The 24715-nt window shown below is 43.3% G+C and overlaps 4 protein-coding genes across 7 annotated transcripts; 3 read left to right on the top strand and 1 right to left on the bottom strand.

Annotated features, from left to right (window-relative positions):
• The first annotated feature begins 7824 nt into the window (after positions 1 to 7824).
• Positions 7825 to 9756, top strand: LOC124060745 (uncharacterized protein KIAA1614-like). Its single transcript, XM_046392020.1, has 2 exons — positions 7825 to 8011; positions 8754 to 9756. Exons 1-2 carry the CDS (start codon positions 7947 to 7949, stop codon positions 9742 to 9744), a joined length of 1056 nt encoding a protein of 351 aa, XP_046247976.1. The 5' UTR covers positions 7825 to 7946; the 3' UTR covers positions 9745 to 9756.
• A 164-nt stretch (positions 9757 to 9920) lies between these two features.
• On the top strand, positions 9921 to 12621 carry LOC124060668 (uncharacterized protein KIAA1614-like). Of its 3 annotated transcripts, XR_006843614.1 has the most exons (6): positions 9921 to 9983; positions 10570 to 10768; positions 10948 to 11054; positions 11161 to 11333; positions 11675 to 12044; positions 12297 to 12621. XR_006843614.1 is itself a non-coding variant. In XM_046391904.1 (5 exons), the coding sequence occupies exons 1-5, from the start codon at positions 9943 to 9945 to the stop codon at positions 11869 to 11871; spliced, it is 714 nt and encodes a 237-aa protein (XP_046247860.1). In that variant the 5' UTR covers positions 9921 to 9942; the 3' UTR covers positions 11872 to 12621. The 3 variants fall into 3 exon arrangements, 2 of the variants coding, with proteins under 2 accessions (XP_046247860.1, XP_046247859.1); XM_046391904.1 differs by having other exon boundaries at positions 10951 to 11054; positions 11675 to 12621; XM_046391903.1 differs by having other exon boundaries at positions 11675 to 12621.
• Positions 12622 to 13022: 401 nt separating this feature from the next.
• Positions 13023 to 18698, bottom strand: stx6 (syntaxin 6). Its single transcript, XM_046392332.1, has 8 exons — positions 18297 to 18698; positions 17181 to 17350; positions 16999 to 17093; positions 16712 to 16771; positions 16238 to 16366; positions 16000 to 16106; positions 15748 to 15842; positions 13023 to 15518 (listed from the first exon to the last, which is right to left on the bottom strand). The coding sequence occupies exons 1-8, from the start codon at positions 18329 to 18331 to the stop codon at positions 15442 to 15444; spliced, it is 768 nt and encodes a 255-aa protein (XP_046248288.1). The 5' UTR covers positions 18332 to 18698; the 3' UTR covers positions 13023 to 15441.
• A 643-nt stretch (positions 18699 to 19341) lies between these two features.
• On the top strand, positions 19342 to 24364 carry LOC124060898 (ELAV-like protein 1). Of its 2 annotated transcripts, XM_046392287.1 has the most exons (8): positions 19342 to 19531; positions 20159 to 20221; positions 20302 to 20373; positions 20488 to 20656; positions 22042 to 22145; positions 22699 to 22852; positions 22932 to 23157; positions 23257 to 24364. In XM_046392287.1, exons 2-8 carry the CDS (start codon positions 20186 to 20188, stop codon positions 23573 to 23575), a joined length of 1080 nt encoding a protein of 359 aa, XP_046248243.1. In that variant the 5' UTR covers positions 19342 to 19531; positions 20159 to 20185; the 3' UTR covers positions 23576 to 24364. The 2 variants fall into 2 exon arrangements, with proteins under 2 accessions (XP_046248243.1, XP_046248244.1); XM_046392288.1 differs by lacking the exons at positions 19342 to 19531; positions 20159 to 20221; positions 20302 to 20373; positions 22042 to 22145 and having other exon boundaries at positions 20520 to 20656.
• The last annotated feature ends 351 nt before the right edge of the window (positions 24365 to 24715 follow it).

Genomic DNA, 24715 nt, shown 5'->3' with positions numbered 1-24715 from the left:
AATTTCAAACAACTCGTTAGCTCATTTCCCCACTCGCTGAAAGAGGCCCTTCAACATGCGAAGAAATACAGCAAATCACTGGACGACCTGCACGGAGAATCCTGCCGTCGATTCTCTGACTCTGAAGACGTCAGCTGGTGTCGTGTCCCCGTCACAGGACTCTGGAGCCAACATGTCTGCCCACCTCTGCTCTAGACTCACACAGGCCACTATTAGAGCCTTAGAATTAGAGGAGATCACAATGACAGCGTCAGAACAAATTAGTGGTTTGGACGAGTCGACACTGAGTCATTGATTTGATGGAGTGACTTAAATGAGCCTTCATTAAATTTAAAGACTGAAGGGTGTTGCTGTCAGATTGGGTGAGGGTGGTGCAGGAGCACGACACCATCATCAACATTAATTACAGGGTCAGCCAAATCGGTATGACACTGGGACAGGTTATATATAACACTGAAACATCTGGGGTAGATACAGAGGCAGCATGACGTGAAGTCCTCATTCCAGACATGTGATGGGCAGATCTGATTCCTCAGAATCAGAATTCCTCCTCCTCCTCTTTCAACTCATGTCACCTTGTTGCATCTCATTTACAAACAAACTTTGCACGTCACTGAGAGCAAAGGCCTGTTTGATTTGGACTGATCGGCCCGCAGTCCTCAGAGGAAGCTGCAGCTAGCTTCTGTCCCGTGTCCCGTTGTTACCGTGGGCTCCTGCTCGACCCCCCTTTCGCACCGGCTTCATCCCTGACTTGAGGCTAAAGGACTCATGGTTGTGCCTCTGGCCTGGAGTGAACGTCTTGGTTGCAAGTGAGGGCTCCCAAAGATGTGGCCCTGAGGATCACACTTTCAGCCTGTTAGGGGCCTCAGCCGGTGGAGGAGCTCCTGCGAGGCCACAAAATATGTTATTAAGAATATTATTATTAAGAATAGTAACATAATAAATGTTGAAACCATAAATGACATAAAAATGAAAAGTGATTAACTGATTCATGAACAAGATAACAATAAATGATTAAATGAGTAAACAAGTAAACAATAAGTAGACTGAAAATTGACTAGATAAGTAACTGAATGCATAAATGATAAACTCAACGATATATGTTTTAAATGAGTAAATGATAAAATTCATGAATAATAATAATGACGAATAATCAACTGACCAAATGATGGAAAGAAATCAACCCGACAGTCTTAACAAATGTAACAAACACGTCGAGTAATTCGACAACGACGACTGCACACGTTGTCAACGCTGAACATCTGCATGTTGGATTGGAGCAAAACATTTTACATTCTCCTGTGCTTTAACCGCTGAGGTTTGGATTTGCAGCTCATTTCATTTGCCACGAAAAGTTAAAACCCAGCCTTAAAGAGTATTCCCAGAAAGTACGAGGCTGCACCTTCTCCTTCAGTCACTGCATGTTCCATCACAATCTTTGATCCTAATCACACTGTTCAACAGGTACAGCGGGTACGACAGGTGTAATTTACAGTTTCATCAGCTGCATTATTCAAAGCTCGTGAACTGCTCAGTGTAAGTCAGCATCGTAATTCATCTCAGGGGACACAAGAGGGGCTTTAAACTCACAGTCACATTTGTGTGCTGTATGGTTTATTTTTTGCATTTCTGTTCTTATAGTCTGGCTGTTCAGGCCGCAGGGCCTACACAAATAAAAGACTGTGATGCAGCACGTTTGTCCACCTTTAAAGGGCTTTTTTGGGAGCTTTTCATTATGTGTGTAAAGATTAGATTTTAATTTGTGCACAGGGCTTGTGTAATGCTTCAGTTGCTTTAGTGCGGTTTGCGTGTGAGATTAACTGATAAAGTGAAAGCGTGGAGAAATGCAACACAGAAGAGAAGGCAGCGTCTTCTCTCCAGTTTAGAAATGTGCACATGAACAAAATCCATTATTAGAGTTTTACTTAAACTAATAATGTTGGGTGGTTTCTGTCTCGCAAGAGTAAACTACAAAATAACAGTTCGCTCGTGTGGTTTGATTAGTTTTACTGTTGGCAAATCAGAACAGTTTAAGTCCCCAGACTCCCTGTTTTACAACCAGCTGCTGAGTTTGTTCCACTTTTTTCACAGTTTTTGTATGAACGGATGAACTCTTGAGTTTCCCTTTGCCACTTCTATGGCAGGCCAGGCCAACACGTCCACAAATAAAACCTGATTCCAGAGGGGTTTTGATCTTTTATTATAAAATACAGTCGGACAGATGATCTCAGTGTGGGCAGTAATGATGTTACACACAAGCTTAGACAGATTAGACAGCTTATAAATTATTACTGATGACCCTAACAACAACAGATGCTTACATGTTATTTGTAAATGTGGGAAAATGGATGCACAAAAAGGGGAAGAGTGCAAACAGAGGTTAAATAAATCTACAGGTGACTTCACAGGTGAGTCATTGCTGCTGTTCCTGTGTTCTAACAGAGCAGAAAGATCAGGAGTCCGAGCAGCAGATGGATGGCGCTCAGCCTGACACAGCAAGCATCACAAGCGGCTGGTTTTGGTCCAGCAGTGGTTGTTGTCATGGAAGCAGTCGTTGATTTTGTTGTCGTTGTTGTTGTTGTTGTTGTTGGGGCCGCAGTTGTTGTAACCTCATTACAGAAACTGGTTTGACAACAGAAAGGTCCACCGGTGATGTTACCAACACTCTGTAGGAAAGGCAGGCTGCCCAGGCTGGCCGAGGCCTGGCAGAAGTTTGACGAGGCACAGCCGAAGTACGGAACCGTGCCGGATCCACTCGTCACTGCAGAGGGAAATCAGCGCAAGTATTCAGATCCTTCACTCACTTAAAATAAGCCATACCACAATACAAAAATACTCAAATACTATGACAGATTAAATAAGCATTATCAGACTTTTCAGACTGTTGTATACGTACTGATGGTACAGTAACTATTCACTATAGCGATCACGCAAAGTGCACAAGTATTAAAAGCACAAAGTAACAAATACTCAAGAAAAATGTCTCAAAAATCCTACATGAGTTCAGTACTTGAGTAGATCATTGATTTCCCACATCTCACACGTATTACTTTATTTGAAATACTTAAATATTAAACTACATATCACAAAGGCTCACCGCTTGCTTGGAAGCAGCGGTCCTCCACTCCCTTACACCGGACTGGAAAGCTGCATTGGGAGTTGACACAGGAGGAACACTCCAGGCTGTTACTTGAGGGAGCCACGACTGAAACAGAAAAGAACAACATCATTGATTGGAAACGAAAGCAGAACATGATGGCAGGATACCACTGTGTTTTCCTATCGATGAGAACTTACAAGTTAAATCGACTGAGTTGCAGTCATCTGAGTTGCAGCACATGGCGGACGTGACTTCACTCACAGCACCCAAGTTGGCTGAGTACGTGTGAAAGCCTACGAATGGACACAGGGCGGACGGAGCACAGCTCTTGAAGCTTTGTCCAGAAGAATTTCCAGAAAAAGTGGCTATGAAATCAACATGGAGATGGTTAATGCCAGTGCAGTGGACACACAACGCTGCGTCTTCTAACGGGTGACATAAAGAAACGACTACCTTGGACGTAAGCTGTTATACACATCGTCTCTGAGGAACACGTTGACGAGACTGTGCTTGAACACTGTGCATTTGTGCAAGTTTTACACTGAAGTGCTCCAGCTGCAAAGAGAGAAAAAGAGTCGCAGATCACACCTGGAACATCAAATCAAACGCCTGTGGTGTTTTGATGGTCTGTGAAGGCTGGAAACTCTCCTTCTTCTTCTTATGTGAAAGGATTTTAAGTGACATGATGCTGTAAAAATGGTCCCCACTGGACAAGTATCACAGCAGTTTGTTAAATAGTGACGAGACGTTATCTTTATAATTCCTGTACGTGGACACAAATGTTGATGTTTTTTCCTGACTCTCAGCTCTACAAAATCCAGGTCTGACACACCGGAATCTGTGGTTATGTTTAGGTAGCAAAGGCACTCTGGTAAGGAAAAGCTATTTTCAGTTTGTGAATTATTTTCATTTATATGTTCAAACAAAGTTCCCAAAAATTCATCGTTAGGATTTTTGTATCTGGACACACATTTTCCACCTTTAACATGCGCTGACTGAAAAAAATTGGTCCTCACATACACAAATCTTAATACTGACAAATTTCATGACTATGTCACAAACTGCTGTGATACTGTGTTGGTCTACCACATCATTCTAAATTTGTGTTTCTCTGTCTCATTAGACTGCTTCTGTCACATGTAAATCATATTAATCTACTCTAGAATTTTTAGGGGTGTGAAATTGTTTTATTGAAATTATTTAAGTAAGTAAGTTGATGATATTAAGTCTATGGTCGGGATTTAAATCCTGTTTTAAACTTGGTTATGGTAAAATGAAAAAAAGTTTTAAATTAGACTCTCTAGTACCTGCAGAAATGTAGAAAAGTTAAAAGAGGAGTTACCTGTGTTGGAGAGCACCCAGGTGAGAGTCAGAGAAATGATCAGCTTCATCATGGTGAACAGGTAGAAACTGTATTTTAGTTTTACTGGATCACGATAGTTAACCTCATCAGTGCCGCTGCACTATATATGTAATGTACAGGTGTTGAAAAAATCTGTGACGCATGTGTCAAACAACGGGACTTGGGTGTGTTCCCATTTTAATAGCAGGATGGCTGAGGCACTCACCTCATCTTGTGATTCTTAAAATATCATTGTGTCAACACAACCACACCTGTTCAATAGCAACAGGTGCAGGATGGTGCACCAAAGTGTAAAATATACTTTTCTTTCAACATTTTTTGAGTTGTTGTTTACCCTTCTGTACTAATTAGAATTTGGTGGTCAAACATCACTGTGACCTGTACTCACTTGCTCCTATCAGTGTGGATTTATAGTATTTGGATGTTATGCTGGTAAACAACCAAAATCTGGTGGTTCGTTTCTCCAGGAGAGCCAGCAGCTCTCTCCTCCAGAGCTTACCGGGTCTCAGCAGCTGAGCAGCAGCTCTGACCCTCCGCACTGATTGGTCCTCTCCACACAACACTCTGCACTCTCACTCACATGTTCAAATCATACAAACATGCTTTGCATTGACCTTTACAGTCGATGTAATCAAGCCCCATGTTTCTGGTAAATAAATGGTAATTACTACCTAATGCAAACAGTGAAAGAAGCTAAATGATTCTGGACAGAAACTCAGAACTCTAGTTCATTCATATGATTACATTTTCCTGTTCTGTAGTTTTTTCTGCCATCCTGCATCTTGGTAAAAGTCTTTGGACTGTGCAAACATCATAGACAACAACAAGTTTGGGACTTTTTATATAACACATAACACAGTCTGTTGTATTTATGCACTGAACATTTTATATATATGTTAAAATGTTGACATAAACATAAAAAACAATTTTAGACCAATGTGCATTTTCAATATGTACATTTTTTGTCTTTAACTGAATTTACAGAATATTATCACAATATTTGGGTGTCCCAATCACATTTCCACACAGCAGCAGGAAAACACTGGACTTTTTCATTTCCAAATTGTTTGTTGTTTTATTTCACGCCTCAGTGAAAAACAAGAAAAACAAGACAAGATTTTTCTTAGTAAAAAGCCAATGACTATTTTACGGTGTTTGACACTGGTCTGACCACATGGTACACTCTGTGAACACACCCCGAGCAACGCCTTATTGTTATAACGTTTGCTTCTCATATGCTGCTTGCTTTTCATCGCTTCCTGGAATGTTGTGAAACTGGCAATATGTCTGTACATTCCATTCGGTTATAGCTTTAATTGCATGGACTGTAGGGTATGGCTTATGAAACGTTGATTTGCATTGTTGAAAGATGCCGTGCATCTTAATTCACCTTGTAATATCTTACCTGTATAACCTTATAACACCCCAATAACTAGTACATGAAGTTACTGTAGTTCAACCTTGAACTGCCACAGCACAGCCCCACGGCACTTCAAGGAGTTTCAAACAATTTTCTGGCTCGTGTTGAGCTTTGACTGCTTTGTTCAAAGTTTAACGTTGGATTTTCTTGACCTCATGGGTTATTTCGTGACTTGATGAGGTTGCCTAAAGACAACAAACAGAAGAGTTTGATTGCCGTTGGCAGTGCTGCGTCACTCAGTTGACATTGATTTACTTTCTGACGCTGAAGTGACGCCATTCTATGCTCTTACCTTAGGCTGTTGAAAAACAGACATATTATCACACACCCTGTGTGTGTCAGTCTTTGTGCACTGTCCATTATGCATCTATGCGCATATTTTCTGAAACACCTCAAGGTGTTTGTGTGATTTTGTGGTACGTCTGCTGCTCCTCTACAGTTCTGAGAGAAATCTTGTGCTTTCTGCAGCACAATATTTGTTTAGTTACTAGTTACAGCCCAAGCTGTTAGTTCTGGTACGAGAGCATTCGACAGCGGGTGTTCTGGTGGGACTTGTGGTGTCGTCTACCTCCAGAGCTCCAGTGGTTCGGTGTGCTGTCTGGTGCATTTACTCAGTTTTAAGGCTGATGCTTCTTCATGGCTGTCATACGTCTGTGCAAGCTGCTGCTAACAGTCTTTATCAGTTTGTCTTTGGAGCTTTCAGCTTGTGTCAGATGTGTAGCAAGCTGTCGGAAATGTCAGCAGTTTCTCTAGATTGCTTTAGGTAAGTGTTGGTGTCTTTATTTTCTGGTTCTTTGGTTTTAAGACAGTCTCTGGTCTGTTTGGTCTCCAGCTGAATGTCTCCTCTCATGTGTGACTGTCTCATTACCCTCACCAGCCTCATTAGAGACGACAGCCGGTGACAGCGCAGAAATATTAAAGCGACATTTGTCCCTGTTCACGTTTCGTGATTTCTTTGTTGTTATTTGGTGTTTTCTGAAACATTAGAGAACCTCACCTGGTCCCTCAACACCACCAACATCAGCTGATTCATCGCTGGGTGTGTGTGTGTGTACGTGTATTCTTATAGGTAGTTGTAGGGACAAAAATCTGTTCACACAGTTGTGGGGACCCCCCTTACTTATGGGGACAAAATGCATGTCCCCACAACATAAATCGTTAAATATTAGGGTGAAGAGTTACTGTAAGTCAATTTTTTTATTTAATTACAAATTTGCCTCAAGTGGCTGAAAAAAGGGGGATCTGATAGTCACATTCTTCATTGATCTAACAGGTCTTTGCATTTGGAAAGCTGACTTGGGACAAAAGACTTAAATGAATATATACCAACATTTACACTATATGAACAGATGATCACCTGTAGCAAAGTGTTTCCTCTGCGGTGGTCCTCACCTGCTCAGACAAACTCACTCTGACCTGCCCCTGACCTCCCATCAGCCCCTCGTCTCTTCACTTTGTGATGTGGTCTAGAGGCTCTGATGCACAGGTGAGGTGTTGGACCTGGCACCGCCCCCTGCTGGCTCCACCCCGTGCAGCAGTGATGGGGACTCGTGTGTCTGGCTGCATCTCAGCAGCAGAGGTCTACCCACACACTGATATGGACTTTCTGATCCTCGACTTGCACTCAACATGCTCCACAGCCAATCCCCTGTGTCACACCTGGTTCTGCCTACGAAGGTCCTACGAAGAAGCAGACAAAATGAAAAACGACACGACAAAACAAAATGCTGCAGTAGCTCATGGACAGAGGAGGAGATGATGGAAATAAAACACATGAATACACAACACATGTGTCTTAAACACACACACATGCACACAAACACACATGCACACAGTGAGTGCTGATGTAAACAGTCTGTGGTCTCGTCAGGTTAATTAGTCCTGACGAGCTGCTCAGTTTAATCCTTCTTCCTCTGTCACACAGACCAATCAGAGCTGCTGATGTCATCCTCTACCCTCCCCCACCCTGCGTGTGTGTGTGTGTGTGTGTGTGTGTGTGTGTGCTCAGCCTCTTTGTGTCAGCTCAGTTGCCTCAGCAGCAGTAGTTTGTGGACGGAGCTTGTATGAAGCGTCGCTGCGTTCCTCTGAGAGCCGACCACAACCTGCTGACCCCCGACACACACACACTGTGAGTACACACACACACACACACACACACAGTTTTTGTTTCTGCATGAAACCTCTTACAAATTAGCTTCTGCTCATTTTCATCTGTGAGACCTTTTAGACATCTCAGTGAAATACTCGCTGTTCTCCTGATGGCTAAATCTGATCAAAAACTTTTTATCTGGTTGTGTTTCAATCCTGAGTCTTTACCTTCCGGTTCTTTACGGTTAAATATTAAAAAGATACAAAACAGGATTTATTCAACTTTTCAGCGTGGAACTAAAAGCAGCATTTTTCCTGAACCAGGAAAGATCCATTGATCTGCAGCTGCTCTGCGTCTGTTGTAAAAGTATCTTCTTCTGTCTTGTGCTCTAACTTATTCGGGGATGAGACCGACCAATCACAGCCAAGCTGGAACACGGTGGTGTTTTTACAGGACAGCTTCACGAGCCCGTGATGTCTGTCCGTTATGTTCCACCACACTCGGCTGTGCTTAAACTTCAACTCACAACACTGATGACATTCACATCACCAAAGAAATCTGTGAACAGCTCCTCAGCCTCACATATTAAATGAATTCACAAGTAAACAGTCAGCTTCAGCTCAGTGCAGTGAGATATGAAAGTAAGAAAAACTGAAACCACATTTAAAATGCTGATGTAAAAAGGCACCTGCACAGGTAGAACCGGCCAGAACAATCTGTCATGTTCCCTCCTGATGATACTGACTTCAGGTCTCTTACAGTAACTGTGCTCCTTTCACAGGTCGGGGGTCAGGCTTCATCCTGTTGTCCAGGTGAGGTCAGAGGTTGCAGCCTCTATAGCAGGACATCTGAATGACCTGTCCAGCAGAGAATCGGCTGTCAGGTCAACGAGGCGACGCCCCCATGCAGCGTCTCCAACTCGTCGTCTGCGATTTGAGGATGAGACAGAGACAGAGGCAGAGTCTCGCTACCTGGAGCGACAGAGGAGACGAGCAGGGCAACAAGGGACAAGCGTCCTGGTCTCCAAACCAGACCTGAATCTGTACGTCAACGGTAGGCCAGGAACCGGGCCGCAGGGAGCCTGGCAGGTTTTTGACAAACAGCAAAGAGGACAGACGTCGGCCGGGGATCAGTGTGACTCTTGTGGGACAGTTTTAGGAAGTGGACCCAACCTAAGCCTCCCTGTTCAACTGCCTGCTCCTGAAGACCGAGGACGGAATCTCTACAGACCCCACCTTAACCTGCGGACTGAGCGAATAAGAGAGACCTACATTGGTTCTGTCGCACCTGGTGAGGCCAGCAGGGGAGGGGGAGATCAGCATATTGCTAAAAACCAGACGAAGAAGATGACCCATCAGATGGACCTTAAAGGGAGCCAAGTGAACCTCCCTCAGGTGGTGCCCTCCACAGATCTGCCAATCAACCCCTACGCCCCCAGCCAGATGACCCCTCCCACTCAGCCCTCATATGTAGCCCCGCCCACCTCCAAATGCCCCTCCTTTTTGTCTCCTCCTTCATCAGCAGTGATGTCACAGAGCATCAGGCTCAATGGCACAAAGGCAGGGACGAATCTAAACCTGAACCCTGAGGGGAGATCTGCAGCAGTCAAGCCCCACAGAGAGCTCGGATCTGGGGCAAAGCTGAGGGAGAGGTGCCCAGGTGTGGAAGAGGGAGGTCTGGATCTCAGGATGAAGCACTCCTCCTCCTCGACCTCAGAGACAACAGGTAAGAACAGTAGCATGTCAGCACATTTACATACAAGTATTAACTAGTCACAGTAAAAAGTCCAGTATAGACTACAGTACCTGATACTGTGGGTCTCCTCACAGAACGCTGATGTATCACGTAAGAAGTAGTACTCAGCGTACAGCCTAGTGTCTACATCTCACATATCTCTAAACACTTACATCTTGTCTTCTGATTGGTTTACAGCTGAGATCCAAGTTCCGCCCACCCCAGACAGTCAGCCAATGACAGCAGAGCTTCAAAGTGAAACCTCAGCTCCTGATGAGTGAGTTTAAACCCAATGTGGTGTTGTTATGGTGATGGACAGGTCTCGGTGAGGGGACTCTTTCCCCTGGAGGAGCACATGTTCAAAGCAGGTGTCAGCCAGGTGAGCAGTGATGCCTCCACCTGAGTGTGAGACTGACTGGATGATGAGAGCAGTTGGGTGTCATCAGCATAGAAGTGGTGGGAGATACCATGTGAGTGTATGGACCCCAGCACCACGGCCCCCAGAGCAGTTAAGACATTGATCAAGAACTGTCGACAGCCCACTTTGATTAGGGACTTCATGGTGCATTCAGGTCCACTTCATATACTCTGAAATATACATCACATTGTACAGCACATGGGCATCAGCAGGAACTTTATGATGCATTCAATATCCTGTTCATTTCAATATGGCTGGAATTCTCACGTTATTACCAAACTTACTGAACAACAGGTTACCATGTACCGCAGTGATCATTTCAGCTTGTTTTACTGCCACTTGTCGTAGACTTGTTGTTTACCATCAAATTTACATTTCATTTTTGCACTCCTCCTCTGCGTTGACGGAAATAATACTGATAGTTCCTCATTTCTGTTGGTTTCAGCGTCATAAGAAGAGATGAATCCTCTCGTCTGTCTCTGCGACGTCTTTTCTCCACCGTCAGACTGAGCAGGACTCGAACCGGCAGCCTCGACCGCCTCAGCTCACGGCCCTGCCCCTCAGCACCTGACCCCGCCCCATCATGTCCCAGGAAGTCCTCTGGCCTGTTGAAGAAAACCCTGTCTGTTCAGTCGCTCAGCATGGTGAGAAGATCATCAATTTTTATACTTTTTTTATTAATATTTTATATTATTATTATTTTTTAACTCAAGCTGCTTCACTGTCCAGCAGGGGTCGCCCTACTTCTTCTTTGGCTTTTGTGGTTTGTCTTCTTCTATTTCTTCTTCTTTTTCTCTAACCTGTGTCTTTCCTGTCCATCCAGCAGGGCTCGCCTTTTTTGCAGCTGAGGAAGTCGTCGTCAGTCCAGAATTTTGCGTCAGAGCAGAAGAAGAAGGACCGTTCCGCTGACTACCGACCAGCTGCTGACCAGTAACACACCAGTTTCTGAGTTTATAATCTGTTATTCAGAGAAACTCAGATCAGCCAATCACATGCTGCCTTCCTGTCTGTCTCTCTCTTCCTGTCTGTGTCTCAGATTCCAGCAGAGGTGTCTCAGTCTCGAGGACGTCAGTTGTCCCAGTTCAGTCCGTTCAGTTGGTCGAGTTCTTCAGGTTTGTTCTGATGGAACGTTTCTGCTGGAAGTCAGTCGACCGAAGAACCGAATCTACGGGTTCACAATCAGCAGAGGGAAAGGACGATCCGACTCTGGTACGGTAAACCAGTACCAGTTCTACTGCAAATACCACAAAGAAACGTCACACAAAACTCTTCATGAGGAAAACAAAGTTCAGAGAGTCCATTTGTTGGTTTGCAGCTTTTATCAGCAGAGGCACTACTGATATCAACAGTACTACTAATACCAGTACTGCTATTATTTGTACTTATGGTACTGCTGCAGGTCAGCTTACACTGAATCTTCTTTTTTAGACAGAATTAGTCAAGTGTTTACTCAACAGGTTCTTGGTTTCAGTTACAGTTTGTTCTAAGGTTATTAGTGATATTTATATTGCGTTGATAGTGTATTAACTGCAGAATAACGTGTACTGCAGGTGTGTACGTGGAGGACATGGTGGACAGCAGCACTGAGAAGCTGTACGCTGGGCTGCTGGCGGTTGGAGATGAGATCCTGGAGGTGAATGGGGAGAAGGTGGCCTGCCTCAGTCTGGACCAGGTGACTCACCTTCTGACTCAGAACACCTCCGCCACCGTCCGCATACTCCGACAGCGGCGGACTCCTCCGCGATGACCACAACACTGACCCACTACATCCACCATAATAACCACAACACATCGTGAGAGTAGACCTCCCAGCACCTGGACCAACCAGAACTGAAACTCCAGAACACAAAGTGAAAACAAAGTGAACCAGACTGAGACATGATTGTTTGAGGGTACGGGTGTACAGGTGGATCAGTGCAGGTGAGGAAAGCAGTGAAGTGATAGCATGTGTTCACCTGTAACATGATTGTGGTGATGTTTAGTAGAGCTGCAGACGCGGTGAAACGTTCGTTATTACGTCTTGTGTATCTTTTCTCTCGCAAAACTGAATCATGAAGTTCTGATGAACTTTATGCTAGGTGTCAAAGGGCAGAATGAGCTCGGTGCTGCCTCTAGTGGCTGAAATACATCAACTCACTAATTGCAAAGCAGTGGGTGCTTTCTTCTCTCCAGCCTCAGGGGGGCAGTCGGGAGCACATTACAGCTTGGTGCACCAACGAAGAGGATTCACACACTGACTCTGGCAGTTGAACATGTATCCGGATTTTATTTATCTGAAAAATTCAGCAGATCAGTCTGCTGTTTGGAATTCATCTTCCTGACTTCCAGAGCTGTTGTCAGGTCTAATAAAAATATGAAGTGACTTAATTTACAGTAACAATGTTGTAATTTGGTGATTCATTTACGCATTCACAGTATTTAATGAAATATCTTTGCAGTATTTCTGTCACATGTATTTTCATATATTTGTTTATATTTTCAGACCAATAAAAGAAACATTAAACTCCAGCCTCAGGTGTCCAGTTCAGGGGTGGGGATGGATGGGACGAAAACTAAATGTTCTCTTTTGTTTAATTATTACTGAAGCCCATTTCCACCAGTATGATGATAGAAAACATCATGTAAGTCATTATCAGGAGAAGCTCTTTCAAAATATTAAGCATCAGACATCAGATTGATGAAATGATCAGATTGATTACTCTACATTTCCGGAAGAAACCCTGAGAACTCGGCCGCAAGAAAGAAATATTCCGAATGAAAAGTCAGAAATACTAAAATAAATATTCAAACCCTAAATACATTATGGTAAGTCACAAACCATCCGTTAAGTGTCGATGTACTGTTGATGAACGTTAAACATGGTGGTCGACGTCTGAATGTCATGAAAACACGAGTCTGTTTCTCTTCTCAGAATCCGTTTATTGAAATAAAATTCACCTGAAGACACTTCACTCAGCTGCAAATGTGGACAAAAAATAAAATAATACAGTTTTCATTCACTCTTCAATACCACAGTTTACCAAAGAACAATAACAGTTTGTGGCCTTCATTCAGTCGCCAAACTGTTCGTGAAGTGTCAACAAAATACAGAGTGGTCATCATTATTATTATTATCATTATTATTTGTATTATTAACATTGTCTCGGGGCTACACGTTGCTTTTGTTTCCAGAAATAAACTTCTGACAGGAAACATGGACTGACTGATTTATGTAACCACATTATATAATTATGTACTTCAGGTTCAGCTGAAACAGAAGGACAAACTTTTCAGTCTGACAGAAAACACCAATTGAGACTAATTAAAAATAAAAGCTGACATTTTCCCTCACAGAAAAATGCAAGGAAATATTGCAAATATTGCATTATTTCATGAAATTTGTTGGAACCAACTGGATGGATTTCTGAAGAGCTCAAGTTAAAACACGTCGACAGAATAAAAACGTTCTGACTAATTAACTGCATTTCATCATTTTATTTCCATCAGTCAGAAACCTTAACACTGTGGTTTTATTTTAAAGTAACAGGAAGTAAAGTAACTTCTAACAACATTTCATCACCTGCAGACGTGTACCGTAAACCTGATGGTGTGGGGCGACGTGATTGGCTGCTTTGTCTTAGCTCACCTGTTACCTGATTTCAAACCATTATATATCAAACCAGCACTTTTGCTGCTTGCTAGCCTTCACGAGCACACTTCCTGCTGCTTCTACTTCACATTAAAAGCCTTACAGATGTTCGCTAGAGAAAGGCTTTTATTGTGAAGCAGGAACTGTGTGGTCTGAATCTGACGGAAAATAAAATAAAGAAAATAAACTGTCAGAGGAAACTAAATAAAAAATGAAACATTACACGTCAGTCACTTAAAATCAATAAAACAAAAACTGTAAACTGTAAACAGAAAAAAAAAATCACAAAAACAGGAATTTTTAGTGTTCTGACATTATTTTTTTTAAGATTATTCTCGGACCAAACAACCAGAAGTAAACCAGGGCTAAACTGGTGTTAACACTTAGTAAAACTGGGCTTAAACTGGGTTAAAATGAAGGGAAACTAAAGTTAGAATTGCACTTAACTTAAAATTAAACTGGAGTTAACCCAAATATAATCCAGGAGTGAAATGAAGGTAAAACAGAAATAGACTTAAAGTTACTAAACCCAGAGTTAAACTGGGATGAAACTGGAGTGTAACTGGAGTGTAAGTGAAGAGGTAAAGTAGAGTTAGAGTAAGACTGAAGCTGAACTCAGAGTTAAACTGGCCCTTTAAATAAAACATCCAAACAAACACAAAACATGAAACCACATCGCACACGTTTCCACCTCTGCAGTGATTTTAACAGTCAAACACTCAAAGAACCAAAGTGCCTTTTCAGTCCCTTCAAAGGGAAGAGAACGTCCGGTTGGGTCCAGTAGGGTCCAGTCGGGTCCAGTCGGGTCCAGTGGATTCCCTCTATACAAAGTGTGGCCCAGTAGTCTGTGATATCAGAGTCCAGTGTAACCAGCGACTGGTTCTAACTGATTAAAAAGCTTTTCGTTTCCAGATTTTCTGCTCCATTTAATTCTAACCATTGAGACAAAGAAGTGATTTTTGTTTCATGCAGATTCAATAAAGTTCGGTTTCACTCAAAGATGACAAGATTATCTGACGACAGACTGGTGCTAAACTGGAGTTTAACTGGTACTGAAGTAAAACTACAATAATACTGTTTGTACGTAACAGCAACTTTTAAAGTGGACTGATGGTTCCTGTTCTTTAAGGTCTCAGTCTGCTTCTGTTTTTCCAGAGGCCTGACTGGCTGATTGTCCTCCGATCACTCAGGCGTGGTACCTGTTCTCAGGTGTGGGTCTTAACAAGAGGTGGACGTCACGTCAAATCCCAGAATGCTTCACTTCCAGAGTCTTGTCATTCTATACCTGCTTGGCCCAGCTCATCCAGGATCAGGACTCAAAAGGGACTGACGGGTGTCTGCTTTCCGACTTTGTTTCATCCTTTCTGACAAAGAGAACCACCAGAGTCCACCAGAGTTAAAGAGTGTCCAATAGAGTCAAGGAAAGTCCAGGTCAGTCCAGGAGAGTTCAGTCGAGTCCACAAGAGAACAGTCAAGTCCAGGCAAGTCCAGGAGAGTTAAGCAGAGTTCAGGAGAGTTCGGTAGAGTCCAGGAGGGTTCATGAGAGTGCAGTAGAGTCCAACATAGTCAAAGAAAGTCCAGGGGAGCAGCAGAGAGTCAAGGAGGGGTCAGTTGAGTTCAGGAGGGTTAAGTGGAGTCCAGCAGACACAGCATTAAGACGAGTTCTGTGCTGACAGGAGGGGGTATCAATCAAAGGATGAAGAAGAGGAGGATGACGACGAAGAGGATGGCAAGCAACACGCCGATAGCGCACCACTGACGACGATCTGCAGAAACACAGTGTTAAAAACGTTATCAATAACACAACTATTACTGACCGCAGCAAACTAAAATTAACCAAACATAAACTAATGAACCGGAACCCAGAGACTACGATGAACAGTTAGTGGTCTAAATCTGCTCCATCAGAACCCTTTGGTTATTCTATTGTTTTGTGTCTGTCACTACTCTAGTAAGAACCCTGAGGGTGGCATCATGTGTTGCCGGGCAGATTACCGCTGGTCATGTGAGACACTTTGGCCAGTTTCTTCATGACGTTGTCCAGCCTGGAATGAGTGTTGTCCATCTCGTGACTGAAGTCATCCAACATCCTGCAGGAAACACACAAGAGAGCTTTGACTAATCAGGCCAATCAGAGGTCATCTCGCTCCTGTTTTTATCCCGACCACCCGCTGATTGAACTGGACTGAATACGTGGAGGCTCATCGGTGATAAAGTATCTTGATAGTGAACATGGTGAATCTTTACACGGCCTGTTCGTCCAGCTCCATGCCGATCCTCTCTGACATGTTCTTCAGGACTCCGATGGTTCCCGACACAAGTTCCAGCTGTTCATCCTGCTGCTCCGCGATCAGCTGATACAATCAAACACACATAGTAGATCCTTTGCTTAAATCTACCCATTATATTATTTTTTCCTTCAAATTAGAGCATCCAAACTCAGAGCTCTGTCACTGGCCGTTTTATTGGTCAGGTGTTGCTGTACCTGCTGCTGGCCCTGCTGCTCCTCTATAAACTGAGAGTTGGCGTTCTGCAGCTGGCGGTCCAGTCGGCTGTACTTATCAGGACCGGGCTGCCAGATCGGACCCTGAGCCCCGCGCTCACCGAGCAGAGCCTGCACATCGCAACACAAACACAGCCTGTCAGACATTTGACTTTCGCAGCAGCTCTACCTCCACACGGGCTCCTCCAGCCTACCTTTACTGCAACCTGCAGGACCTCCAGTCCGAACATATTTATATACAGACACAGCATCACCTCCTGCTGTTCTTGCCATGATGTCCTTTGCCTGTTGAGGTGATGAGCTGCACCGCTTGAGGTTGTTTTTGGAGACGTTAGCCAATTTTTTATACTGCAACACTTCAACCTCTGCAGCACCAGTGCTATGAGCAGAAGAGTTTAAGAAAGAACCCTGATGTCAGTTCTGTTTTGTTTTAATAACACACCTGTGCGCACTTACCTGTTTGTTCTTTCTTTCCTCTGAGGCTGCAGCTGGACTCGACATCTGCTCTTTCATTTTCTTTGAGAGAAATAAAGTCAATCAACAGCCAATCAGATCAATCAATTCTTCAGATCCACATAAGTCAATAAAATCTGTAGGAGAAATGTCCATGTTAAGACAAGATGCTCAGGTGAAGATATGTGCTACCTGCAGAATGGACACAAACCTGCAGAGATTCCTCACCTGAGCAGGCGTCAGCAGAGACAGACAGGTGAATGTTCACTGATTCTGTGAATGAAGCATACCTTGACAGTCTGCCTGGTGCTGGTGATGAAGGCCTTCCTCTTGGACAACTCGGCGGCGTCCAGGTTGAACTTCTTTGGGTTGGACTCAACGATGCGTTCAGTGACAGTTAAGAAACACGTTTATCTTTAAATTCTCTCACTTTTACATACAAATTGCCACATCGTCACTGTTTAAAGGATATTGATGGTCTCGTCGAGGTCCTCCAGGTCCCACTCGATGGAGCGCAGACTGTTCCTCAGCTCATTGGTTGTCCAGTCCATTTCCTCTTTGGAGGCTCCGCCCCCCTCCTGCAGCAGCTCGCTCCATCTGTGATGGAGGCTCTGAGCTGCGTTGACTGCCTTCTGGACTTCACTGTCAACAAACAAATAACATGAAATAATGGCTATTGAGACTCTATGAGTTATGTTGGAATTTGGCAAATCAACGACTCGTTTACAACAAACCAGAAAGCGCCGCACGAGGTTCTCACTGCCTGATTTCATACAAACTGTTTCAAACGGCTCGCCAAGTCTGAGCCAAAGTACTGGTGTTTGTTAACCAGTACAACTTGGACAGAATCCAGTATCCAGAATTAACTGTAACAAGGTCAAATCTACTTTAAAGACTTTAAAAGCAGGAAGATGCTGAACTACAGACAGGCTTTTATTATTATCATTATTATTACTGTCACATAAAATTATCATCTGGCCCTCAGATGGACATCTTTGGGTTTGTTCAGGTTTAGGGTTGAACAGAAGGAAAACTCACACACCAACATCTCAACATGGACACGATGACAGGCTGCGGGTGAGTACGGCCTTGAATAACTGACTGAGCCAGAACTTACAAACAGCACATCACTTCATTCTAACAGAAAGGAGTAAAACTTAAATAACGAAGAAAACCACAGGATAAACCTTCCACACGTCAGATCCGATGTTTGTTTGTTTAACATTGCTGAGTGCGGTAAAATAAAGATAAATCTCACACTTTATTCCACTGTGGATTTTAATGAACTCAGAAATCACACAACACTAAAGCGGTATTTCCACGTCATGATAATAAGCACTAACTGTGACGGCTGATAACAGATGAGCTCTGTGCCAACACCACAGCAACATGCTAACATGCTAACGCTGACAAAACACTGTTAGCTAACGTTAGCATAGCGGTTAGCTTGCCGCCTATGCGCATCTTGCTACATTTCGTCGCTGTGGCTAACGTTACAGTCATTATCTCTTGGCCATCAGCTCCCCACAGGCTAACACTAGCCTCCTGTTAGCACTAGCTTGGTTAGCACGCTGTAAACGGTCCTGACCCCTTGACGACGAAGAACGGGTCTTCCATAGACATGTTGCTGGTTCCGGTTCAGTCACAGTGGAGCTCCATCATACAGACTCTGTCCTCAGGATCCGTTCAAACAACCCGAACTTTGTCCAGTTGATCCACTCTGATTAAAGTGAGCTCATCTCCATCGGACCTGCCGCTCCGCTTTGTTTACATGCAGCAGCGGCTTCTGCAGCGGAAGTGACCTCGTGTCGTCACGCATGCTAAGTTCGGGTCATCGCCAAAACTGGAGTCCCTCGGGTTTTCCTTTCTCTGTCGACAATCTGTGGCCACCTGTGATAAACATGTTTGTTTACACAGTAGGAGAGTGCAGGAATCAGGATGATGTCCACCTGCAGGGAGCACCCGACAGGATGACACGAGGTCATGGTGGGAACAGTGAGGGAAACACCTGTCTGACACGCGACACGAATAAAGTTGCAGCAGATTGAATTAGTGATGTGACAGAAGGCATCAGAGACAAATGTATCATACAGTGCAGGTGAATTACACCTGTTGTTTGTTAAATAGATAAAGAGATACTTTCTTGATCCCAAGGGAAACTCTCAGTAGTTTATACAAAATTTCAGTATCTATTGAAATACACACACACACACACACACACATATATATATTATAATATTAAGTTAAATAAACCTCTGAGAACTGAAGTAATGAACTCAACATTCAGAAATGGATATATTTTTCTGTTCTGAACTGTGTAGAATGAGTGTACATGAGAAAACAGTTGTGACAGACAGTTATAAGGGCAGTCAGACATATGCACTGTGGTGTGTAATATTGTGTGTTCCTCTTTCAATTATCATTTGTGTGTTGTTTGAATGCTTGCTAAGCTAAATTTTGTAAATCAAGTACATTAGGTCTGCACCATCACTTTTGAAAAAACATTTCTTAATTTTCAGTTCAGTGTACAGTTATAGAGGCTGTGAGTTACTCTGTGTCCAGCAGGTGGCGGTAATCAGATCAGATCTACCAACACTCTCTAAACTAGATACCGAAGAGTAGCAGCAGCTCTGGTATCGCGATACTTTGTTACATTCCGTGAGAATTTGTTTCCTTTGTGTGGAGCGGGGAGACGCAAACAGCTGAAAGCTAATTTGCTGTTTAACAAGCCCGCTTGTAAGCTTAGCATCAGCATATCATCCGTTCGTGGTTCGATATAGGAAATTGGCCCGACCGTCAGTCATCTGTCCGTCACGGTATCAGGTAAGGAATATGACGTCTAACGTAGCAGCGTTAGCTACTGCCTTTGGCCTCACCTCCCCGCAGTTAGCCGCCTAACGTTAGCCTCTTTGTGTCGTACCGTGCTAACATGTGGCCAACATTAGCTGGTTGCTAGGCGGTTTCTGGCTCAGAGTCGTCACATTTTTCACTGTTACAGACGCAGCTAACAGAAAGTGCTTCTCCTCTGTCCAACCGAGTGAGCAGTTTTTAGCCTGAATGGCCACATGATCCGGCATTGTTCCGGATCAGTTCCGTTTTCAGTATCCGCGGGAAACGCTTCAGAAGGTGTAGTTGGTATGTTTTCTAAAGATCTCTTGGTTTGCTAGTCATACGTTTGGCAGCTGATTCAAATGGTAGCGGATACACAAGTCGTAGTGATTATTGTCCGTACGTCAGCCTACACATTAGAGCCGGTAACTGAGTTCACGCAGGCTGAGATGTGATCAGAGAGCAGTTGATCACATCTACATGACTGAGCTGATCACAGCATGTTCTGCTGCATTGGCGCGAGTTTATTAACCCATATCACGTGCTAATACCAGGTGGAGGTGGGTTAGTCCCAACTGACCAAAGTCGGTAGATCAGTAACGTGAAGTTGGTTTCTTTCAGACGCAGCGAAATACCTGAGTTGTCTCCATGGCACTAAGACGAGGACACATCAGGTACCTGAAGGTGAGTCGACCAACAACTCCCTGATCAGATCTGTGTGTACAGTATTGTGTGTAACCTGTGTGTGTGTGCGCCTGCCCCAGGTTTGTGAGGTTCAGACGTCTCAGAGTGACGCCAGAGACGGTCAACACGTCGCTAAAGGAGCTGTTGGAAAGGTGAGTGCTGAACAGGTAATCATGTCACCATATCGTGTCTTTGTTTGAGTCTGTGAGTGTGTCTGTGAGCGCTCATGATGTAATAAAAGTGTGTGTGTGTGTGTGTGAACTCAGGACGCGTATGATAACGGGTACAGCGAGCAGATGATGGAGGACGAAGACAGCCGGACCAACCTGATCGTCAACTACCTGCCGCAGAGCATGAGCCAGGACGAACTGCGCAGTCTGTTCAGCAGCGTGGGCGAAGTCGAGTCCGCCAAGCTCATCAGGGACAAAGTGGCAGGTAACTCCCCCCACAATACTACTGCAGTACTATTGCAGTACTGCCGCTCACACTGCCAGTACTACAACAGCATGTGAACACTCAGAAAACTTCTAATGTGCATTCCAAAGTACTGTTGAGCACCAGGCCTCAGTACTACTGCGGTGATACGCGGACACAATAGTATTGTAGTAATAGATTGTTTGTGCTAAAGCTACTCGAGCTTGTTCAACAAACACCTCAGTACTAGTGATATATAGTAAGCATGAGTATAACTACAGTACTAATAATGAAAGTAAAAGTTATATAGTGAACACAAGTTTACTTTATAGTAGTAATCCTAGCTGCAGTAGCAGTACAATCCGCAGTATTTCCTGTGTACTTTCTCTCCTGCAGCTGTTTTTACTTCTCACATTTTAAAAATGTTTTTGGGGTTTTTTTTGTGTGTGTGTTTTTTAAACAATTTTTTTTAACCGCTGATCAGCTGATTTCTTTTTTAAATTTTTTTGTTGTTGTTTTTAATACACTAATGTTTTTTAAAAACAATTCTGTGATTTTTCAGAAGTGAATATTTTTCTTTTCTGAACTGTTGTTGTAATATTTTTTATTTTTTTTCACACCAGGTTTAATGACAGTCTGACTGTAACAGGTATTTGATGGTAATTGGTTCGGCCATATGGCTCAGTATTCAGTCACAGTATGTTTTTTTTTATTATCATTTGTGGCATCAGGCAGCAAACAGGATGTCTCGATTATTTATGATGTAAATCAGACGTAGAAAACAAATCACGCAACTTTAGATCAGCTGTTTGTTTTTCGTATTTTAGCTGAATTTAATAAGAATGTACAAATGTTTTAAATGCTGTTTTCACTGTTTTTGTTTTGTTTTTCAGGCTTTGAAAATGTCTGTAAAGTTTTAATGCTGTGTGTATGAAGATCCTGAAATCTTTATTCTGAACAAGTTGAGAAAACTGTCGACTGACTGATATTGCACATCAGTTTCTGCACTCAGTTTTTCCTCAGAGTGACCACTCCTGTCAGTGTTTATATTGCCTTCTCTGGTGAGGGCGTTTATTCAGACAGTCAAACAAATTGCCGCCTCGGCTCTCATTCATCAGGGTGTTTAAACACGCTCTTTAAAAGCCGATCAAAACACGTTCTCCGCCTGGTAGTTATGGAACAGTCTTTAACGAGAGGTCTCACTCTGACAAAACATTTTGCGTTTAACGAAGCTGAAGTAGTTTTCTGGGTTTGTTCAGAAGAATTTGATGTTGACACTGTGAAAAGTTTTCTGCTGCCCATTTATTGTCGGTATTCAGTTTGTGAATGTAATCCAGATTGTGTGGCAGCTTTAACACAGACAGTTTTGTTATTTTATTTTGTTGTTTTCCTTTGTGTTTCTCTAGGCCACAGTTTAGGTTACGGCTTTGTTAACTTTGTTAACCCTAATGATGCAGAGAGGGCTATCAGTACCCTCAATGGCCTGAGGCTACAGTCTAAAACTATCAAGGTAATGTGCAAAAGGTGCTCTTTGATTTTCCTGTCTCAACTGATAGATGTGTTATATTCCCTGGACAGTAGAGGGCGCTCTCTCCTGCAAACTGTCTGATGGATGAAGGTATTTTTAAAACTCTGCTGTCATGTTGTTTGTTTTTTTGTTTTTTGTTTTTTTTTTTTTGCCTCGGTAAATTATTTTTAATATCGACACATGTTGACACCGAATCTGTGATTTTTTTCAGTTCAGTGTGACACTGTGCCGAACTTTTATTTTCATAAATTTATGCTTTTATTTTGACAAAAGTGCCTAATGATCTGAACCTGTTTTGATGCTTTTATTTCGAGGTTTTTTTTTTATTTGTTTGTTTGTTTTTAATTTATTTGGGACGATTCTGGATAACTGGTTGGTTGTTTTTTCCTATTGGATATTTAAGCATTTAAAATCAACCTGGATTTTATTTAAAGACCGGATGTAACTGTATATTTTCTTTTAAGTATTATTATTTATCTGAATTCTTTCTGGTTGTGATGACAACCGACTGACACACTTCCTGTTTCCTTTCCAGGTTTCATTTGCACGGCCGAGTTCGGACATGATCAAAGATGCTAATCTGTATATCAGCGGGCTGCCGAGGACGATGAGCCAGCAGGACCTGGAGGACATGTTCTCTCGCTATGGAAACATCATCAACTCCAGAGTGCTGGTGGACCAGGCCTCCGGTAATGCACGCAGTCATGTGACAGGTGACATCCCTCCAATCCTGACACACCTCACCTTTAATCTTTTCTGGCTTTCTAGGTCTGTCACGAGGTGTGGCGTTCATCCGGTTCGATAAGAGGTCTGAGGCCGAGGACGCCGTCAAACACCTCAATGGTCACACGCCCCCTGGCAGCTCTGAGCCAATCACAGTCAAGTTCGCCACCAATCCAAACCAGGCCCGGAGCTCCCAGATGATGTCACAGATGTACCATGGGCAGTCACGGCGCTTCGGAGGACCCGTCCATCATCAGGCCCAGAGGTTCAGGTGCGCTCGCCTGTTGGCATCATCCAGTGGAACAGCAACAAACATCATTATTGTCCTGTAACTGGCCAAACCTTCATTGTGCTTCCTGTTGGGTTGTAGGTTTTCGCCAATGAGCGTTGATCACATGGGCGGCAGTGGCGGAGTCTCTGGGAACTCGTCCAGTGGTTGGTGCATCTTCATCTATAATCTGGGTCAGGACGCAGACGAGGCCATCCTGTGGCAGATGTTTGGGCCGTTCGGCGCCGTCGTCAATGTGAAAGTCATCCGAGATTTCAACACCAACAAGTGCAAAGGCTTCGGCTTCGTCACCATGACGAGCTACGAGGAGGCTGCCATGGCGATCCACAGCCTGAACGGGTACCGACTGGGAGACAAAGTCCTGCAGGTGTCCTTCAAGACCAGCAAGGGACACAAGTAGAGAGAGGAGGAAGACGAGCAGAGTCGTGACTGTCTCTTTAGGAAGAAACAAAAAGTCGGATTTTTTTTTTCCCTTTTCTCTTTTTTTCACTTTGAAGCCGTCATTTGAGCCGAACAGATTTCAGGAAGTTGTGTCAGTGTGAGTTTATTTTTCCCTCCCAGCATGCCCAGTTTATTTCAGGCTGTGTGACATCATTTATTTGAGTAAAAAGTTTGGGTCAGTCACTTTAAATCTAGATGTGAGCCTGTAATTTGAATCCAAATAACTGCAGATAAAGAAACTGCCAATACACCCAAACAAAAACACCCATTTGGGGTCACTGTAACATCATTAATAAGAGAAGCTCTAAATGTGCCGTAGGACTTCCTGATTCAGGGCTGGTTTTGTTTTTAAACAAACAGTTGCTCGGTTTTTCTTTTTCTGTAAAGAAATGTTAATTTTCTCCCGCAAACTTTCAAATATCCCAGTTACTGGTATTATTGTTGTTATTAAATGTTTCTCTCACAGACTCAAATAATATAAAATGTGAGCTTTGTGTAGAAGCGTGTCGGGTGATTGGCAGCTCTCTTAGCCAATAAGCACACAGAAGGCGGGGCTAAAGGTCACATGCAGTTTGTCAAGTTTCTGCAGGATCACAAATTTCATATTTTTAGAAGCGGCTTTCAGGTAAAACCCACCTGACGTCCAGAAACTGAAGCCCTTTTTTATGCGTACTGATCCGTTTTGTTTTCAGTTGCAGCTAATTGTGATGTTGGACTGTTTATCCAGTAATAAATCTGTTTATGGAAATCGTTTCTGCTGTGTTTCTGACATATTTAAACACGAAACTGTCCTGTTTTCTCTGATGTCGCAGGCACTTTGTTTAATGTCATGCTGGTGAAATGTGACATCAAGGGATCCTAAGAAGTCCTGATGGAGAAAACAAGGGTGCGATGAAAACAGTTTGGATAAAAACAGTACATGAAAGTAGCACAATGAAGATATTCAACTGTCTGACAGCTAGTTTAAAAGAAAAGCTGTTTAATGTGTTCTTTAGTACTACAAGCCCTTTTTACTTGAGCTGTAGCAGCAGTTGTAGATAACGCTGCGTACTAAGACTTACAAACCAGCACATCTGTAATGTAATTTTGACTAGTTGCA

The sequence above is a fragment of the Scatophagus argus genome, chromosome 6 (assembly GCF_020382885.2).
Source record: "Scatophagus argus isolate fScaArg1 chromosome 6, fScaArg1.pri, whole genome shotgun sequence".
Lineage (NCBI taxonomy): Eukaryota > Metazoa > Chordata > Actinopteri > Scatophagidae > Scatophagus > Scatophagus argus.
The sequence above is the reverse complement of the archived record's forward strand: the minus strand, read 5'-3'. Positions and strand labels throughout refer to the sequence as shown.

What these genes read in the sequence shown, in the direction of transcription:
- LOC124060745 (XM_046392020.1), top strand. Translation starts at nt 7,947, where the DNA reads ATGAAGCGTCGCTGCGTTCCTCTGAGAGCCGACCACAACCTGCTGACC. An exon ending in ACCCCCGACACACACACACT is followed by an intron (nt 8,012 to 8,753) that starts GTGAGTACACAC and finishes CTCCTTTCACAG; the next exon opens with GTCGGGGGTCAGGCTTCATC.
- LOC124060668 (XM_046391903.1), top strand. Translation starts at nt 9,943, where the DNA reads ATGACAGCAGAGCTTCAAAGTGAAACCTCAGCTCCTGATGA. An exon ending in CTGTTCAGTCGCTCAGCATG is followed by an intron (nt 10,769 to 10,947) that starts GTGAGAAGATCA and finishes CTGTCCATCCAG; the next exon opens with CAGGGCTCGCCTTTTTTGCA. An exon ending in TACCGACCAGCTGCTGACCA is followed by an intron (nt 11,055 to 11,160) that starts GTAACACACCAG and finishes TCTGTGTCTCAG; the next exon opens with ATTCCAGCAGAGGTGTCTCA.
- stx6 (XM_046392332.1), bottom strand. Translation starts at nt 18,331, where the DNA reads ATGTCTATGGAAGACCCGTTCTTCGTCGTCAAGGG. An exon ending in GAGCTGGACGAACAGGCCGT is followed by an intron (nt 15,843 to 15,999) that starts GTAAAGATTCAC and finishes TGTTTCCTGCAG; the next exon opens with GATGTTGGATGACTTCAGTC. An exon ending in AGTGTCTCACATGACCAGCG is followed by an intron (nt 15,519 to 15,747) that starts GTAATCTGCCCG and finishes GTGTTTCTGCAG; the next exon opens with ATCGTCGTCAGTGGTGCGCT.
- LOC124060898 (XM_046392287.1), top strand. Translation starts at nt 20,186, where the DNA reads ATGGCACTAAGACGAGGACACATCAGGTACCTGAAG. An exon ending in CTAAAGGAGCTGTTGGAAAG is followed by an intron (nt 20,374 to 20,487) that starts GTGAGTGCTGAA and finishes GTGTGAACTCAG; the next exon opens with GACGCGTATGATAACGGGTA. An exon ending in CATCAGGGACAAAGTGGCAG is followed by an intron (nt 20,657 to 22,041) that starts GTAACTCCCCCC and finishes GTGTTTCTCTAG; the next exon opens with GCCACAGTTTAGGTTACGGC.